This window comes from Blennius ocellaris, assembly GCF_963422515.1.
Source record: "Blennius ocellaris genome assembly, chromosome: 9".
NCBI lineage: Eukaryota > Metazoa > Chordata > Actinopteri > Blenniiformes > Blenniidae > Blennius > Blennius ocellaris.
Genome location: NC_137658.1, coordinates 21,074,761 through 21,092,265, shown reverse-complemented (window position 1 = coordinate 21,092,265; position 17,505 = coordinate 21,074,761). Strand labels below are relative to the sequence as shown.

The window sequence follows — 17,505 nt, the reverse complement described above, 5'->3', positions numbered from 1 at the left end:
AATACATGACACAATTTGTTGCAAACGTCAAATAAAACATACTATCCCGAAGCATCTCAGTCCTGGCCAAAGCCAAAGACCTGTCAGATCAAAAATCCCTTCACAATCTTTACAATTCACTGATTCCACCATATTTGTAAGTGTTTCCCCATATTTATGGGGAAACACTGTAAATATTACATATTACATAAGTGTTTCCCCATATTTATGGGGGAAACACTTATGTAAATTCATTACAAAATTCATTATGATGACTTTTTATCCGACAGAAAAAAAGCTGTAAGAATCTTACAGCATGTTGGCTTTCATGAACACACTAATCCACTGTTCTTACTGTCGGAAACGTTAGAATTCAGTGACCTTGTGGAGTTTAAAACTATTCAAATACTAGATGGAGCAAAGAATAACTTACTGCTGGGTAACATTCAGAAAGTGTTTCATGAAAGAGAAGAAGTTTACAACTTCAGGGGAAATTTACAGTTTAAAACTCAAAGTCCGCACCACCTTGAAAAGCTTCTGTTCCACCAGCAAGGTGTTACGATATGGAATAAGATAAGCGTAGAAGTAAAAAAATTACAAAACTTGATTCAGTTTAAAAAGAATATAAAGAGTTAATTCTTGCAAGGTACAGGATTCCGTCACTGCCAGTGCTTTAAGTGGGCCAGTATGCACCATTACGCAATACCGGCGCTTTTATATTTTACCCCTCAGCGTACCAGGGCTTTTTTCTAACATATGGCACGTACCGAAACTTTTCGCAATGTCTGGACTCTCAGCAGCTACTTTTTTCACATGCTTTGAACCCAGTGGCTTAAACAATTCAGGTGCATCATGTGATGCACGTGAACTCTGCGCTCTGTGGCTGACAAATCCTCTTCAGAGGAAAATCTCTCACAATCAGCAAATACTTTACGAACAGAGACAAAATCCCCAGTGTTTGAGTATATTTCTATACTCTTTCCCTCTCTTTAAAAAATTGGGTAATCTGTACTGTCTGTGGTCCATATCAGCGTGATCATAGACAACATCAATCACACACTGAAATCATGCAATGTGTTATATACATACAGGCAGAACATTTCCCCAAATTCAAACCAAATTGTTTTCAGCAAACTGCACCACATTCCTGTCCTGCCCATTCATACACGCCCCCAGGTACCCAAGTCGATTCACTGCAGCATTTCTTTCAACAATCTCACACTTAAATCACACCGCATTGAAATATTACTGTCAAGGCAGATTTTTAAAGATTACCTAAAAAATCTAATAGTTTTCAGTAAACTGCACCACATTCTTGTTCTACATGGCCCCATAGGCTCCTCTGTGTCGCTTAATGACTCACTGCAGCTTTTTTTCACAATTGCACACTTAAATTACACCCAATACATGTAATGATGTACAGGCTGATATAAAAAAAAATAAAAAAAAATCCGACAGGGACAATAAAAGTAAATCTTAACGAATTCAGGATGGTGTCTAGTGACATCCACCCATATCTCTCTCTCTCTCTCTCTCTCTCTCTCTCTCATTCTTTTCTTTGATTTTTTTGGGGGGTATTTTTAAAACTCTGCCAATATTTAAATATATGCAAATACAACATGTACTTATGTTTTGTTTTTTTTGTTGTTTTTTTTTTATCTCACACTACTATAAAAAGGCAGCCGGTGGATCCACACACTGCACAAAGTGCCTTTATTTTACACTGTCCACCTGCCGCACAAAATGTCTGTTCACGCCACTGAATATTGGGGGTTTCTTTGTCCCATATTTGTATGAGAGACTGACAGCAGGTTACAAAATATTATGAGAGTTAAGAGAGAAATGACTATGCAAAGGGATAGGATTGAATAAGTCTGTACTTCTTCCTACCCTATTTCAGACATCAAGCCAGTGTCAAATATGAAAAGTGGAGTGTGCTATCATTTAAAAAAAAAGGTTTATTTTGCTTTACTTATTGTGTTTTTCATTTTTACTTGTTTGTTTCATTTGTTTATTTTTTTGCATGTTCAAAATAAAAATGCATTCATTCATTCATTCATTCATTCATTCATTCATTCATTCATTCATTCATTCAAAGTAGGATGCAGTAGAATCATTTGTTTGAAATGATGTGGACAAAATGGACTGCCACTAATGATTAAAAAGGGACAGAAGCCTGGTATTCCTTGTATGCTGAATACATAAAACATGTTGCTTTTAGTGAAGAAAAAAAAACACATTTGCTCATTTCTCCTTCAACAAGTCACTCTTTATCATCATTTATGTTCCAAATATTGACATGGGTCACTGATATTCGACATGCAAATATTTTTTTTTAAACTCACCTCACACTATTACAGAATAAAAAATACTCAAGGAGCAGCAATGGAATGTATAAATGTATAAATACATTCCTAAACCAGAAAGTTTAACATAATGTTAAAATATATATATATATATACATACGGTATATATATTTTTTAATTCCTGCTCCCAGAAAAGACAAAACGTTCTTGAGATGGTCTGGCAGAGCCTCTCTGTAAGGTAAATGGCTTTAATCTGTCAGGGCTGTCTGTCAATACAACACACACACCCACACACACACACACACACACACACACACATACGCACACACACACACACACACATACACACGCAGTATGTCAAAGTACACATTCTGTCAGAGGTGCCTGTGAATCAGTGTGAAGAGCATTTTGCCTTCCAGTCCTGAGGTTGCTGGTTTGATTCCGATCTCACTGTGTCCACACATGTTGAAGGGTCGTCGGGTAATACACTGAGCCTGGCAGCAACTGGAGTGAAATTATGAGTCTTTTCACTCTGTTTGGTTCTTTTCCTGGCTCTGAAGGACAGTTTACCTCTTTAGATTCTCAATCTGCTTTCACTCTGTGTTTCTGTGGTAATGTGCAAGTCAGTCTTATCAAATTTGCAGAGGTTGTCTGAAGCTGAGCAGAAAGTATAACTCTCCTGAAGAATTCATTCAGGTATTCAAAACCATCTTCATTCACATGTCAATACCTCTACGGATGTGATGTCCTTCATTTTATCAGTCTTCCTTCACATCTCATAATTCTGTTTTTAGTACTTGGTTCGACTGAATATCTGCACTGAGCACAGGTTTATAATTTTTCATTCTCATGAAGATAATCGGTGTGTGTAAAGTCACTTTCATGAAGTCTCCTGATTGTTTATCTCGAGTTAATTTGCATCGCTATGTTACTTAATAGATTGTTTTACTCTCTGTGTGACTAACTGACCTGTTCTGGGTGAACCAGCTTCTGCCTCTTGTTTTTTTTATCTATGACCTCAAAGATGAATGGTTTATTCAAACATATTTATATTCATATGTTCTATTTGAACTTTCTTGTTATTCAGATTTGTTCACAAACTGGGGCATGGTCATGTCAAACTACTTCAAACAATATGAACTTCAGATGTTTTTAGTCTTATATTTATTCCTACTCCTCACCAACAGGTGGTGCAAACACCCCCCAAACCAACAAAAAGAAGAAAATCTACTTTTCGTGGGATACAAAAGCGTTAATTTGTATCCAGTGCAACATTCTGATATGTTTGGCTTCCTGTAGGTTTTGCATGTTGCATGTTGTGCTTAATTTACATTTTACTCATTTATACTGCACATTTAAGCATCAAAGAAACCTGAAGTGCTACATGAGCAACAACGGATGCAGAATGTCAACAAAAACATGTTCATACTTTACAAACCTATACATACCTAAAGATGCCAAATCAACCACCAAATCAAAGTTATATCCAGTTCATGGTTGATTGGTGATCTGTAGGAAGGTGATACAGTACAATTTGACATCAGGGACAATGCATGGACTAAAACAGGAAGCAGCAGCATCCATCTTCTCTCACTATAGACTTCTGGGTCATTGGGATAAAAGCCAGTGACATGGACAATCAAACACATACATTAGGGTTGGGGTTGCCCTGCTTTTGGCTCTGGTGCAGTCACATTGGAAATTGAAGGGACCATCTCCAAACAGTTCTCACAAAGGTGGCAGCATGAAATGCTCCAAAATGTCTTGGTATGCTGAAACGTCCAGAGTTCCTTTCACTGGAAATAAGGCATTGGGGATAGAAGACTTTGCAGATTTGTAACAATCTCAATAATGGTTATAACAAAATACTTTAATATTTCATTAAAGTGTTGGTTGTAGGACTATACTAAGAAGCCAGCAGAAATCAGAAAGACTACCATTTTATCATTTTATTCCTCTGTCTTCTGAGCTGTTCCCTGGTCGAATGAATCACAGTGTGAATGTTTCTGAAACAGGAGAAGAACCTCTGCCCTCCAGAAGCCTTCACCCCTGGCACAGCAGGTCCACATTAGAGGAGGAGAAGAGGTGCGGAAAAATGTAGGAATGAAAAGTACAGTAAGATAATAGCTTTGCGATTCCATGTACATTTACTGTCACGCACACAGACTTTGTTTCTAATTGTTTCATTGATGTGACATGAGGTGTGTTCGATCGTTTTGTCCCTTCAGCTTCCTAGTTTTTTGGGCTCCTGCACAAGTCAATACCAATTTGCCTGCTTGTTATTCACTGGAACAAAGAACAGGGAGAAACACACATCTTGATACTAACTTGACGGTTCGTCTACCTTTCGGCCATTTGATTTTCCTTATGATATTGGGAAACGGGAAACCGGATGATTTGTTTTTTGTTTTTTTTTATTTAAAAACCATACGATTTCAGATTTCGTTGGATGGTTGAATGGGAAACATTGGATGGTTTACCGTTACCCATTTTTCCGACATCAAAAGGAAAATGAAATGGCACACATCCCTGGACTGTACCATATGCACATACTTGTTTTCTTTTTCACTACAAAGCAGCATTCATTTTTGAAAAGGGACTTATGAAGCTTCTGCTTACTAGTGTGTTAGTAAACAATTATCGATAAGTGCTCTCTGTTCAATAGCTGTTTAAAAGAACTATAATGGTTCATCACTGTAGGCCTCGCTCAATCTATAAAAGGAAAGACTGTTGTAATGAGGTTTATAAATGCACTGTATTTAAATTAAGTTAACATTGTTTGAAATTGAATAATAATGAAGAGTCCCACCTAAGAAATCTATCACCAGCCACTGCTGGCTCCATACATTCATAGAATGATATTAAACTCTAAACAATGTATGAGGCTAATATTTGCCTCAAATTGAAAAAAGGAAGGGATGAGATGGACTCAGGCAGCTGCAGGCCAATTACCCTCCAGAACTTCAATCGGAAGACAATCACTAAAATGATGGCATGCCGGCTGAGCAAGCACTTGCCATCAATTATCCACTCTAATCAAACAGGCTTCATCCCTGGCGAGTTTACATTCTCAAATGTAAGGCGCCTTCTTAACACTATAGGAAATATGGTGGGACTCAGGATGTATCAATCTTCTCCTGAGATGCACATAAAAGGCTTTTGGCCAAGATGAATGGCCTTACATGTTTGAATCATTGTATAGAGTTTGATTCAGTTAAACATTTATATCCTGGATTAAGTGAATATATGTCAGTCCTGCATGTTCCATTTTATCCACTGGTGACCTATCAATCCCTATCGCACGACAACGTTGTGTACAGCAGGGGTCCCCATTTTCGGCAGGTGTCTTTGCTGTTGCACTGGAGCACCTTGCACTAAAAATACGTGCACATCCCGGCGTGTGCTCTCCACATCCCGGGGTGTGAATGGCAAAGATGATCATCTGTGGATAAAACATGACTTAATCGCCCCCCACCTCCCCAAATAGCAGTCCGCAATGGCACCGAATAACCACAGCAATCACGGACAACAAGCTCCTGTGGAGCTGCAGATGCTCTATTGTTTCATTATTCAGGCATTATTTTGCTAATCTATCAGCAATTTCATTTCCCTCAATTCCCACGTGACCTGGCACCCACATAAGACAACCCGACCTTTCAATTCTTGAAAGGCAGTGCAGGATCTCCATTATTAAATCACAGCGGGCTCGAGAAACATCTTCTTCTCAAGCCACCAAAGCAGCAGCAGAATCCGAGCATGTGATGCTGTTCTTCGGTTTATTATGCTCTACCGAAGTGAACGAGTGTTGCAGTACAGAAAACCCAGTGTTAACCCTGAAGTTACCTCCATCAGAGAAAATCCTGATTCTTAGAACAGGCATCTGTCCTACTATCACCATCAACCATGTGACTGACCACGAGTTCAGCAGAAGTGTGTGTCATTGAGAGATGCTTCATTGTATTTGAGTTGCTTTCAATGGACGTGGACAAACACTTTGCTTCAGGACATATAGTACACTACACATGTAGGTTTCTGCCTTTGACCTCAACGAGGTTAAATCAGTGCCTGTAATTGAACTTTGGAATTGCCAACTTCACCATTGCTGCAGCTGCAGGCGATGTCGGTGGTCTGTGTGAGGGTGTGCAGTGCGCAGGTGTGTCGGTAAACACCTGAACGCTGCCTATGACTATCAAGTCTTACTCTACCTTAGCCAATCATCATCACTTATGCGGTTGTCCCGCCCCCTCACAAAAGGGATAAAAACACTGTTACAGCTGTTGAGGTTGTCTGTCTGAGAGCCAAGTTGGATGACAGCTTCAGTGACTTGCTTCACTTTGCACTTTGTAACACGCCATATTTAATTTTCAGTAACAGCAATGGAATGATTGAAATAATAATAATAATAATAATAATACAGTTTATTGTGACACCATTACTCTCATCACTGGTTTTAGTAGTTTTCTTAAATAACATGTCATCAGTTTCCCTCATGAAAACATCAGAGCTGAACAGCTTTTATGTTCCTCTGTTGAGCGACGACAAATCACACACACAGACACACACACACACACACACACACACACCCACACACAAGGAATGTTTTCCTGTGATGCAGGAATGCTAACCACTAACCCACAAACCAAAATTAAATCACAAGGTCATCGACTTTATTTTATTCATGTGATTCATCAGTGACTCAACAGGAAGGTTTGCTTTATTTACTCCAGTGTAGATATCTCAGATAAAACATTTAGTTTCACAACATCTTGCAACATGTTGAAGAAAGATCATGAAGACAAGTCTTCATTCGTGTTTATTTTGTGGAAGAAAAATCGTTTCCACTGGTTTTCCTTTCTCAACCTGCAGTGTGTGTCTCTGTCCTCCCGGGGGCGCTGCTGGGCTCCTCTGGAGGAGGATTCAGTGAGGAGCCACCTGATGGTGTCTTCAGTGCACATGATGAACCTCTAGGTGTCAGCCATTAGTAAGTGTTCCAGAGCAGAGGAGACCATCGGAAGCTCAGGTCAAACTCAGCAAGTCTGCGTTTGATTTGAGCACCTTTTATCTTCTATCCTCTGTCCTCCACATTCTGTCCTCTGTCCTCTGTCTGGTTTTGTGACTTGAGAGCTCTCTGCGCCTCAAGCGAGTTCAGCACTGTATGGTATAAATGATGGCCAGGTTATCTTCATCAGATTCAGAGCTGTCATTTGTGAATGCAGGGTTATTTTTGTTGTTGTTGATTTTTCGGTTTGAATGTTCAATAATTAGATTATCCATTGAGTTGTGGATATCTTGTCTATATCTTTCCAATTTAACAACACTGTCTTTTTGATGATAAGCAATCCTCCCATGTAAAAAAAAAACTTTTATTAGATGGGGCTGATGTAATGTTGAAGTATCACCAAGAAAAGCAATTGTTTTGCAGGGATGCTGAGGCGATGCTTCGTATACCTGAGAGCCTGCTCATCAACTCTGACCAAAAGTTTTGATTATGTTTACAGAGCCAAAATATGTGGAAATAATTGTCAACAGATGTGGGTCATTAAATACAGTTTTTGGTTTGGCTGAAGCCCAGGCAGTCTAGTTAGGCATGCACTGTGTATGATGCTATACTGGATTAGTTGTGTTTTAGAATAGCAGGTTATGGATAAAGTGGTGTTGGAAATAATGTAGAGTAATATCTTAAGACCTTTTATGTGGGGTGATTGATATGGTGCTCTTATTAAAACTTAATGTTTTATATATTTGTGAGGGTTTTTTTGTGGTTTGACTGTGCTTGGTGGACTGGGAGAAGATGATCCTGCTGAAAGTATTGTCTAAGTAAATCAATATATGTGCATCTTCAGGTAGGAGTAAAGTACAAATTACTGATCACTAAAAGAAAAAAAGACTGGCTTCATAAAGTAACTTGTGTATTTTCTCAGTTAGTTGAAGCATCGCTGAGCTTTCAGCTGTGACTCACATATTAAATTCACAAAGTTAAGTGGAAGGAACAATGGTTGTGTATTTGAAGGAATTGGTTGTCAATTAACGTTAACAGTAGAGATAACAGAGCAGAGAGCTGTGTTCATATCTGAGAAAATCAACACGTTCTATGTGTATAAAAGTGTCGTTACAGGTGGGACTTCCCACAAACACAGAAAATATCCCAGACAGCAGAGTAAAGTTTTCTGTATTATCATTTTATTTGTGTACCATCCTCTTCTCAACAACAAACCACAGAGACAGGCATCTATTAATTCATTAATATATATTCATGTATACATATAATAGTGACAAATAAAAAAAAAAAATCACAATACAAAAGACAGTTTAAATATGCAGAATGTCGATCGCATGTCAAAGTCTTGATTCAACACTTTTGTACTCAACATGCATTCAAAATATAAAAATAGATTTCTGATTAAGTTTATGTACATTCATTTTTTTTTTTATAAATATAAGAATACAAATGTATTTTTAAAATACAAAGATAAATACAGTCACATAGTGTACATTTTGTACCAAACCAGCATTAACAAACTTTTTTTTTGGATATTTAGCATTCACAAAACACAATTATTACATTAGAAATGCAACTTTAACGACAATTGCAGGTCTCTTTTTTGTCTTTTCTCACTTGCAGTACATGAGGGTCCTTTTACCTCCCACAGAGAGTGGGTTGAGAATAAATAAATAGAGTTAAAGAAAGGAGTCTAGCTCTGCCGGACGTCCTGTAGCAGTTTGTTAATCTCGGCCACGAGCTCGCTGGCGTCCACCAGCTCATGCCGGCTGTCGCTGCGTTTGCCTTGCAGGTGGCTCAGCACCGAGTCGAAATCGTCCTCCTCATAGTTCTCTGGGATCTCCTCCATGGCCGGCAGCCACTTGGAGGAAGGTCCCGGGAGGGCCACCGGGGCCGGCACCGGGGCCGGTGAGGACTGCACCATGGTGGGGCTGACCAACGCCGTGAGCAGGGGGCTGCTGTGGGGTTTGAGGGCGTGGCCACTGTTCTGGGGGCTGTTCTTGGGGGCCTGCGAGCCCTTGTGGCTGCTCTGGGAGCTGAGCTTGGTGCTGGGCTTCAGGGTATGGTAGCTGCCACCCTGGTGGTGGCCAGAAGGACCGATGTTGCTTCCCGGGTTCTGGAAGTGTGTGTTGGCGGCCCAGGCCGCCACCCCCTGTTGGTGCACGGAGGGGTTGGGCTTGCCGGGCAGGTGACCCCTCCTCCGGTCTAAAGAGCCGGTCATGGGCACGCCCACACCGCTCAAGCTGGTGCCCTTCTGAGTCTCACTGACCTGCGTGTAGGAGTCCAGACCTTGAGGGAGCAGCCTCTGAAACACGCTGCTCATCTCCGACAGCAGTGAGGTGGTGCCGCACAGGTCCTCCTCTCCGGGCTCACCCCCGTCGCCCTCCACCGCATCAGCCTCCCCCCCGTCCTCCTCGCCCAGGTCTTTGCCGAAAGTGGAGAAGCTCTGATTCCGGGCGGGGCCGGAGTCAGTGCAGGGCTGTGGGGTCTTCTCCTGGGAGTGCTCGGTCACTTGGCGGGCTTCCTCCCCAGGGATGTAGAGGTTGCTGCGGTAGTCCGAGGACGAGGAGGCGGGGGAGGCCAGGGGGGGCATCCAGCACTGATCTGAGTGGCCCAGGACGCGACACTCTTCTGTGCAGAGCCGCATGGCTGCAAAACAAGACAGAGTGGCGAGAACCGTGAGCGATCAGGAACCATTCAAATCTAAAAAGTTGAACAATGTCTGTGTCATCATGACCACTTTCATACCGAGCAGGAATATGTACAACTTCTTGAAGTGACTTGACTTTTGACCACAAAGTGATAACATAATGTTTTTATAAAGGTGGATAGTATGTTGTAAACTTCTGTGAATGTGAAGTTCGCCATCAGACGAGTCTTTTTCCATCCAACTCGTCTATGTCAGTCAGTCTTCAGGTGTTTTTGAGGCTCTCTGCAGGAGTTCTGCCTCACTACCTTCCAATGTATTTACCAGAGACAATCCAGGCAGGGCGATCGATGCCTATTACCCATTCAAAAATAACTCCTCTAAAAGCCCTGCATTTTTCCCTTTCAAGTCCCTCTTTTCAATATTAAATGTTCAAATAGAAAATCTCTGAAGAATAAATTAGACAAATCAAATATGCCAACTTAAAGCCTTCATTAAAGGAGAGCGGCGCTTTTCAGTCGTGCTATTGAGGGACTTCATTATCCCCTCATTAACATGAAAAGAACATTTATAATACATCTTAGAGCAGATGAAAAGTGCATTTGAGTGCACTGGATGGGAAGAAAAAAACAGTGCGGGGGCAGAGGCAGATTGGGCGCCCCCGCTGATGAAAGGGTAAAAATGAAAGATTTAACCCTGCTGATTTGTGTGTGGAAGAAGAAAAAAAAAACTCATCAGGCATCAGCCGAGAGGCTGACTGTAAAGTCAATTCAGCTTACGTCCTGACTGATTAACTTCCCAATGAATTATCCAACCAGTTTATTCAGGGCGGTGCGGCTCACCGGCAAAAACATGTTTGTTTACCTCACAAACGGATTTTCATTGTGTTTTATCAGGGAACTAATTCAGCTCTTATCCCTTGATGAAAACAAACATAATGACAAAACCACAAAGAACAATTCTAATGAAAGATGGAAAATACATGAAGGTCTGAAGGGACATTCATGTAGTTTACACTCAATATATTGTGTACATCAAACAATATATGTAGATATGAAATGTAGAATATGAGGAGGAAGTTCCTTCAGAAGACTTTCCCAGTGTGGAAGTTTGAAGAAGACATTTTGGCGTAAAACAGTGGTTTAAAATACAGTGTAATGTTTTTTTTTCTATCCAGAAGCGACAGCTCTGTTTACTCCTCAGATGCGTTCAGCCTCCACAGTGAGGATATCCTTAACCACATACACATTCCTTTTCATTTTAGTCTCTGAAAATGTCCTTGGAATTACAAATAATTCAAGAAAGTGTGTCTTTGGTCTTCAGAGGGTAAATGTGGTGCTGAGCAGAGTGCTGTATGAACATGAACTTTCAAAGCCATTGTGAATGATCAGCAGTGATTTAGTTTGTTCAAGCTCTTGAGAACATGATGCTTTTACCCCTGTATTCTCATCACTGAAGTATTTCCGAATTTCTGAGCAGGTTTTGCTATAGTTTTTCTATAGAAGAATAAACAGTTTCCCTGATATGAAACCATCGAGTTGGGTAACAGACAAAGAGTTTGTGCTGGTGGAGGAGAAGTGGAGGGACTTCCATTTCCAGTCATAATGACAGAGAGCTGACTAAATGCTGCTCCAAGTCATCTATGCTGCAGTGGACATGGGGGTGGGAGGCGGACTTGAACATACAGAGGGAGAAAGGTTAGCTTTGAGATGTAATTATGCTCTTCAGGGCTTAATCACGAGCGCAACTCGCAGCCGACTCCATAGCAACTATTCGATACGTGGCAATTAAATGCCTCCTTTTCATCAGGAGGGCACGAGGGCTCCGCTTTGGACGGCTGAAAGTGAAATCTTGAAGGTGGAGGGAAGCGGCAGAGCGACTAACGAGCCCGGCTCCTTCACAGAGTGGTGGAGGAGCGGAGGAGGGCAGCGAAGAGGTGTTAGTGATGAGATTGTCTGCCGGTCTGGGTCTGCTTTAATTGGGACATAGCTGAAATGCAGCAGGGAGTGATGGCTGTGTGGGAAGCTCGCTGGGAAGGAGCGGGAGCTCAGGGAGAGAGGAGGGATGGTGAAAAGAAGCTTGCAGTCTGTGTGACGCGAGCTCAGACAGGACAGAGAGGGCGACATTCCGCTGGAATGTTTCCCCAAAATCCTGAAGCTAGGGCAGGAGGAGGATGTGGGGGAGGCAGTGGAAGAGGAGGGGTAGGAGGAGGTGGTGATGGGTGGCTGTAGATGATCATTAGAGATTTCTGCAGTGAGGTGAACATTTTTGTTTGTGTGCAGCGGACAGAATCTTCCAGTTTTCACCAGAAGTAAACAAATGCTGTCAGCTGGGATGCACATTAAAAAAACCATAACATGCTAAGATCTCTGAAACACTGTTTTTATCAGAGGAGGAGGAGATGAATTGAATTATTCAAGAATTCAAGCCTGTTTATAGCCATAGATTCTCCACAGACTGCCCCTGACTGTGTGGATCAGGGATTCATAATATTCATAAAGTTAAAGGAACGTGTTCAGTGACTCGACGCAAAACTCCTTTAAAAGCCTGACTGAGCTTTTAAAGCCATTCCAACATTTTAGTTCTCTTTTATGCGATTGCCCTTTGAGGTAAATAGTTCAGGAGCCATACTGGGCTTACAGGGACTAATGACAGTTACTATACAAAGAATTATTTGAACAAAGTTCTGTGGACTTTGGATAAAATATAAAAAGTGTGGTCAGAGATTGGACAGACACAGCAGTTCACTCTTTCTAAAATTGGTTGTATTTCCAACTCATCAGATGACCTCTAGATGGTGTTGCTTCCCCAAGTTTGACAAACTGTGAATTAGCCCTATTTAACCAAATCATTCATGAATTAATGGCGCAGCAGCTTCCTACAGAGTGGAGGACTAAAACATGGCTACTGATTTATTTCAATGTTTTTTTCTAAGTTTTGTTTTCTCAGTTATGAGGCCAAAATGAAGGTAAAGAGCACAAGAACATGCCTGTAACCAGTATTGAACTTGTTTATGTCTTAATGAGATATGTATAAGTATGTTTGTATTGTTACAAAAGCATATTCACATCATATGAAATAAAAAGTGTTCAAATTAAAAAAAAAAACCATAAAGTTCTTGCTGGTAGCTTACTATATGATAATCACAATGAAGAAAGAGCCACAGATCGATTATTTGATCTTGTTTTGTTCTTTGAAGCTTTAATTAATTTAGTTTTCCATTAGTTCTTTGTGAATACCCTCAGCTCTCAGACTGTTGACAGAACAATACATTATTGGCTGCATCTCAATTTAGAGAAAACAAGTTCACAATAGAACCATTTCTGCCCAGTTAATTGAAGAAAATCCATCAATTATATCTATTTATATTAAAATGATACATGATAATTACAAACCAATTATATTATTCAATATTTAAAAGGCAGTTGTTAATTTAATGTACTAACAGTTTGCATTTTATTTGTTATTCTATATTAAGTTATGCTACATTCTACTTACCTCTGGAATTAATAAAGGTTTTCTTTTCTCCTCTCCTCTATCCTATTCTATTGTGTATTTACCAGCCCAGAAGGGTACAACCAGACTTACCAACCAGACAGCTTATGTACTGGAAAATGTTGAGACAGAAGTAAAATGAGAAGAAAGACATGGAGGGCTGTGGTGGTGTGGTGATGTGGTGGATGGTGGATGGGGGAGGTCATTGGGTTGGGGGTGTACCTGCATGCGGTCTGTGCTGGCCATCAGGGGCATATATCTCAGTAAAGCCCTCACCGAGGAGTCTATCCATGGGCGACTCCCTGCCGGGCTCATAGTCACTGTCCCCGGCCTCGCTGTCTCCTCGGCCACTGTCCTTCAGGCTGAACTTGTCCATCTCGTTCAGGGCATACCTGCACACATCCAGCCAAAAGTTCATTCGTTAAATGCCGACAATAAGACACCACATTTTTGGAGGCTCCAAGCCACTGATGGATAATAAGGTGCACAGAGAGGCAGAGAGTTCTCTGCGGAAGGGGTTTTACATAAAATTATGCAAATGTTAAGTTATTGAGCATACAGTTTGACTCTAAACCAAAAAGCCACTGGATATAGATAAAAGAGGCTATGTGACAGTACTGACAACAGGCAGGATTGCACAGAACTGTTTTCCTCTACTACTACACGTAGCAGAGTACAAACGGGCGGCCCTCACAGCCTGGCTGAGCGTGTGCGTTACCTGTAGCTGCGGGTGTATTTGTTGCCTCTGAAGCTTGGCCGTGGCTGGTACTGGCCCTGATGGAGCATGGACAGAAGCTGTGAGACTTGCTACAATCCCAAGAGAAACAAAAGAAGGACAAAAAAGAAGGAAAAAGACAGAAATAAAAAGAAAAAATGAAGAGGGGAAAATGAATGGACTCAAACAAGCAAGGCCACAGGACAATGTTGGGTGAGGGTTTGGGGGGTATTGGGAAAAAGGGAGGAGGTTGAGGGAGTGGCGTGACTTTATGACTTGCTCCTGAATGTGATGGTCAACAAAAACATGACACAAAGGACTGAAGGTAACAGAATATGGGAGCAAGGGATAAATTCAGTACAAATACTAAATGTAAGACAAAAAAACGTGCAAAATACAAACAACTTGCTCATGTTTTGGATTGTAACAAAGCACATTTAAACTTAAAATCAACTTTTCTCTTCATGTATCTTTACTGTTGGCATGCAAATGCTTCTATAGGTTCAAAATGGAGGCGAAATATTAAAATAAAAGCAGTTTCTTACCTCCACAGGAGGCGTAGCATGGGCCAGCTCCAAAGCAAAGTTCTCCTGCACATGATTTGAAGAGATGGTGACCAGGCTGTTGAGTGACTGACGACTGTGATGGCTCTGCCGGCTCCCCAGGGTGCCCCTCTCCGGGGTGGGAGAGGGTGAAGGGGAGCGAGGGTGTGCCCGGACAGGGAGGGTGCCATTGACAGTGGGGACCAGGGTGATGTCTGCCTTATGGATCTGTCTTGCAGGCTTCTTGGGGTGGTTCTGGTAGCTGTTTTCTGCCACACGACAGTTGTAGTTGTGTCTGGGGTCTTTCTTCTCGCGGTTGCAACGGGCGGTGGCAAACATCACCATGACGATTAGTAGCAACGCACAAACGGCACCCAAGGAGATGATGACAATGAGAGAAAGGTCCAAAGAAGCCTGGCTTGAGCCGGTGGGGTACAGAGGGGGCAAGATGTCCATGTTCTCCTGCAGGGACAATCTGAGGACGGCTCCTGTGGTCAGTCGATTGGTGCCCCTATCATGCACCTCAATCCTGATCTCCAGTACATCCTTTGGAGCCTGCTCCAAACTTGCATTGGTTCTGAGTTCGCATCGCCGGGCATCCATGACAAACAGCCCATCCTCATTGCCACCGACAATGGCACAGCTGACCTCTCCGTTGGCGCCTGCGTCACGGTCTGTGACTTTCAGTGCAGTGATCAGCTGACCAGGTGATGCGTACTTCCACACTGGGAGCTCGGCGGTGTGGTTCCGGAGGGAGGGGGAGTGGATGATGGGCGGGTTGTCATTTTCATCCAGAACTGTGAGTAGGACAGTGGTGTTGGCGGAGAGTGCTGGGTTGCCCCCATCCCGTGCTTGCACAGTGAAGGCGATCCGGCTGACGTCCTCGTGGTCAAAGCTGCGTAAGGCGTACACGGCGCCGTTGGAGGGGTCAATCGTGACATAGGTGGAGATGGGGCTCCCTTGGACTAGAGCATCTATGATGGTGTATGTGACCTGACCATTGGTGCCCAGATCTGGATCTGAGGCCACCACAGTCATCAGGTAAGCGCCAGGGGAATTGTTCTCTGATTTGAAAACCTCATAGCGGCTTTTCTCAAAACGTGGTGGATTGTCATTCTCATCCAGGACCTGGACGGTGAAATGTTTAATGGTGGAGAGACTGGGGGACCCCCTGTCCTCTGCAATGACCGTCAAACTGTACTCAGACCTCTTCTCCCTGTCCAGAGACACGTTAGTGAGGATCATGTAGTTTTTCTCATAGGTTTTCTGAAGCCTGAAGTGGCCATGGCCGTGCAGCCTGCACACCACCTCTCCATTGAGACCTGCGTCGCTGTCGTCAACACGGACCAAGGCAATGAACGTGTCCACAGGGGCCCCCTCTGAAATGTAGGCCACCTCCTCCTTTCCAGGTGTCATCAAGTTGATGTTTATCTCTGGTTTGTTGTCATTCACGTCCACCACTTTCACAACGATTTTGCAGAGTCCAGGAATGGAATTTGGGCCCAGATCCTGAGCCTGAACATCCAGCTCATATGAAGCAGTGGTTTCATAGTCCACTTTTTTAATCAGCGTAATATGACCATTTTCTGGGTTTATCTTGAATGTTTCCAAGATCTTTGGAGAGACATGACTGCTGAATGAGTAGACTATTTTCCCATTAGTGCCCTCATCAGGGTCTGTGGCATTTAAATCAATGATTAGAGTCCCAAGAGGAGAGTTTTCCTGCAAATTGATGATATATGCCTGTTCGTCAAAGGCCGGGCTGTTATCATTGGAGTCGGAGATGCTTATCTTCAGCAAAGTGGAGCCAGACTTGGGTGGCACGCCGTTATCCGAGGCTGTGAGCTGCAGTTGATAGCTGGACTGCACCTCTCTGTCCAGATCCCTCACGACCACCAGCTCCGCGTACTTGGCCCCGTCAGTCCTGGTCCTCACTTCGATCTTGAAGAAGCTGTTGGGCGTCAGGGAGTAGGTGTGCAGGGAGTTCTCACCGACGTCCGCGTCCACGGCGCCGTCCAGCGGCACGCGCGTTCCAACAGATGCGCTCTCGGAGATCTCTATGGGCACGATGGCGCGGGAGAAGTGCGGGGAGTTGTCGTTAATGTCCAGCACCTCCACCTCCACATGAAATAGCTGAAGGTACTCCGTGGGCAAAGTCACCACGTCGAATTCAATCGAGCAGTTGAAGTTTTTCTCACAAAGCTTCTCGCGGTCGATCTTAGTGCCGATGCTGATCTCCCCGTCCTCCTCCCGGACCGACAAGAACGGCGTACTCCCCCGCTGCATGGCGCGGAACCGAAAAGTCAGAGAGCTTGGTAATTTGGATAAAACTCCAGCTACGTCCTCTTTTAACCGTGCGATGACTGTTCCCACTTTCTGCTCCTCATAAACTTTGTATTTCAAAGTCTTGCTTGCTGCGTCGTGGAGAAGTGCCGCTACAAGCAGGAGTTTGAGTAGTGCCGAAGAGGAGGCATTGTCTTTGGTTTGGATAGTTTTCCCCCCCATCGCGCGCACAATGTGGCGATTATTTCCACAGAGGGGGAAAAACTGAGGGAAAAGAAACAGACGTTGTCTTTAGAAGTCTGGCATGGTAAATCCTGCTGCTGCTGCCGCTCCTCGTCGTTCACTCCGCGAAAATCAAAGAAATAAATTAAATTGAAAAGGGGGAAATATATTACTAGTGTCCTTTTGGAGGCTTGGAGCACAAACAAACCAAGCGTTTCGTTCTCGTTGCAGACGGATCTGTTGCATATACCCACATATGCCTGTCGCGTCCTGCGTATTTGCGCGCCTGTGAGTGAGTGAGAGTGTGGGTCTGGAAG

At 42.9% G+C, this 17,505-nt stretch overlaps 1 protein-coding gene across 2 annotated transcripts; it reads right to left on the bottom strand.

The window, feature by feature from the left end:
• Nucleotides 1-8,594: 8,594 nt before the first annotated feature.
• On the bottom strand, nt 8,595-17,188 carry pcdh18b (protocadherin 18b; the record flags this gene model as incomplete). 2 transcript variants are annotated; one of them, XM_080502317.1, is made up of 4 exons in its annotated part: nt 8,595-9,933; nt 13,649-13,818; nt 14,145-14,233; nt 14,687-17,188. In XM_080502317.1, 4 exons carry the CDS (start codon nt 17,186-17,188, stop codon nt 8,978-8,980), a joined length of 3,717 nt encoding a protein of 1,238 aa, XP_080358443.1. In that variant the 3' UTR covers nt 8,595-8,977. The 2 variants fall into 2 exon arrangements, with proteins under 2 accessions (XP_080358443.1, XP_080358444.1); XM_080502318.1 differs by having other exon boundaries at nt 14,145-14,200; nt 14,687-17,071.
• Nucleotides 17,189-17,505: the final 317 nt, after the last annotated feature.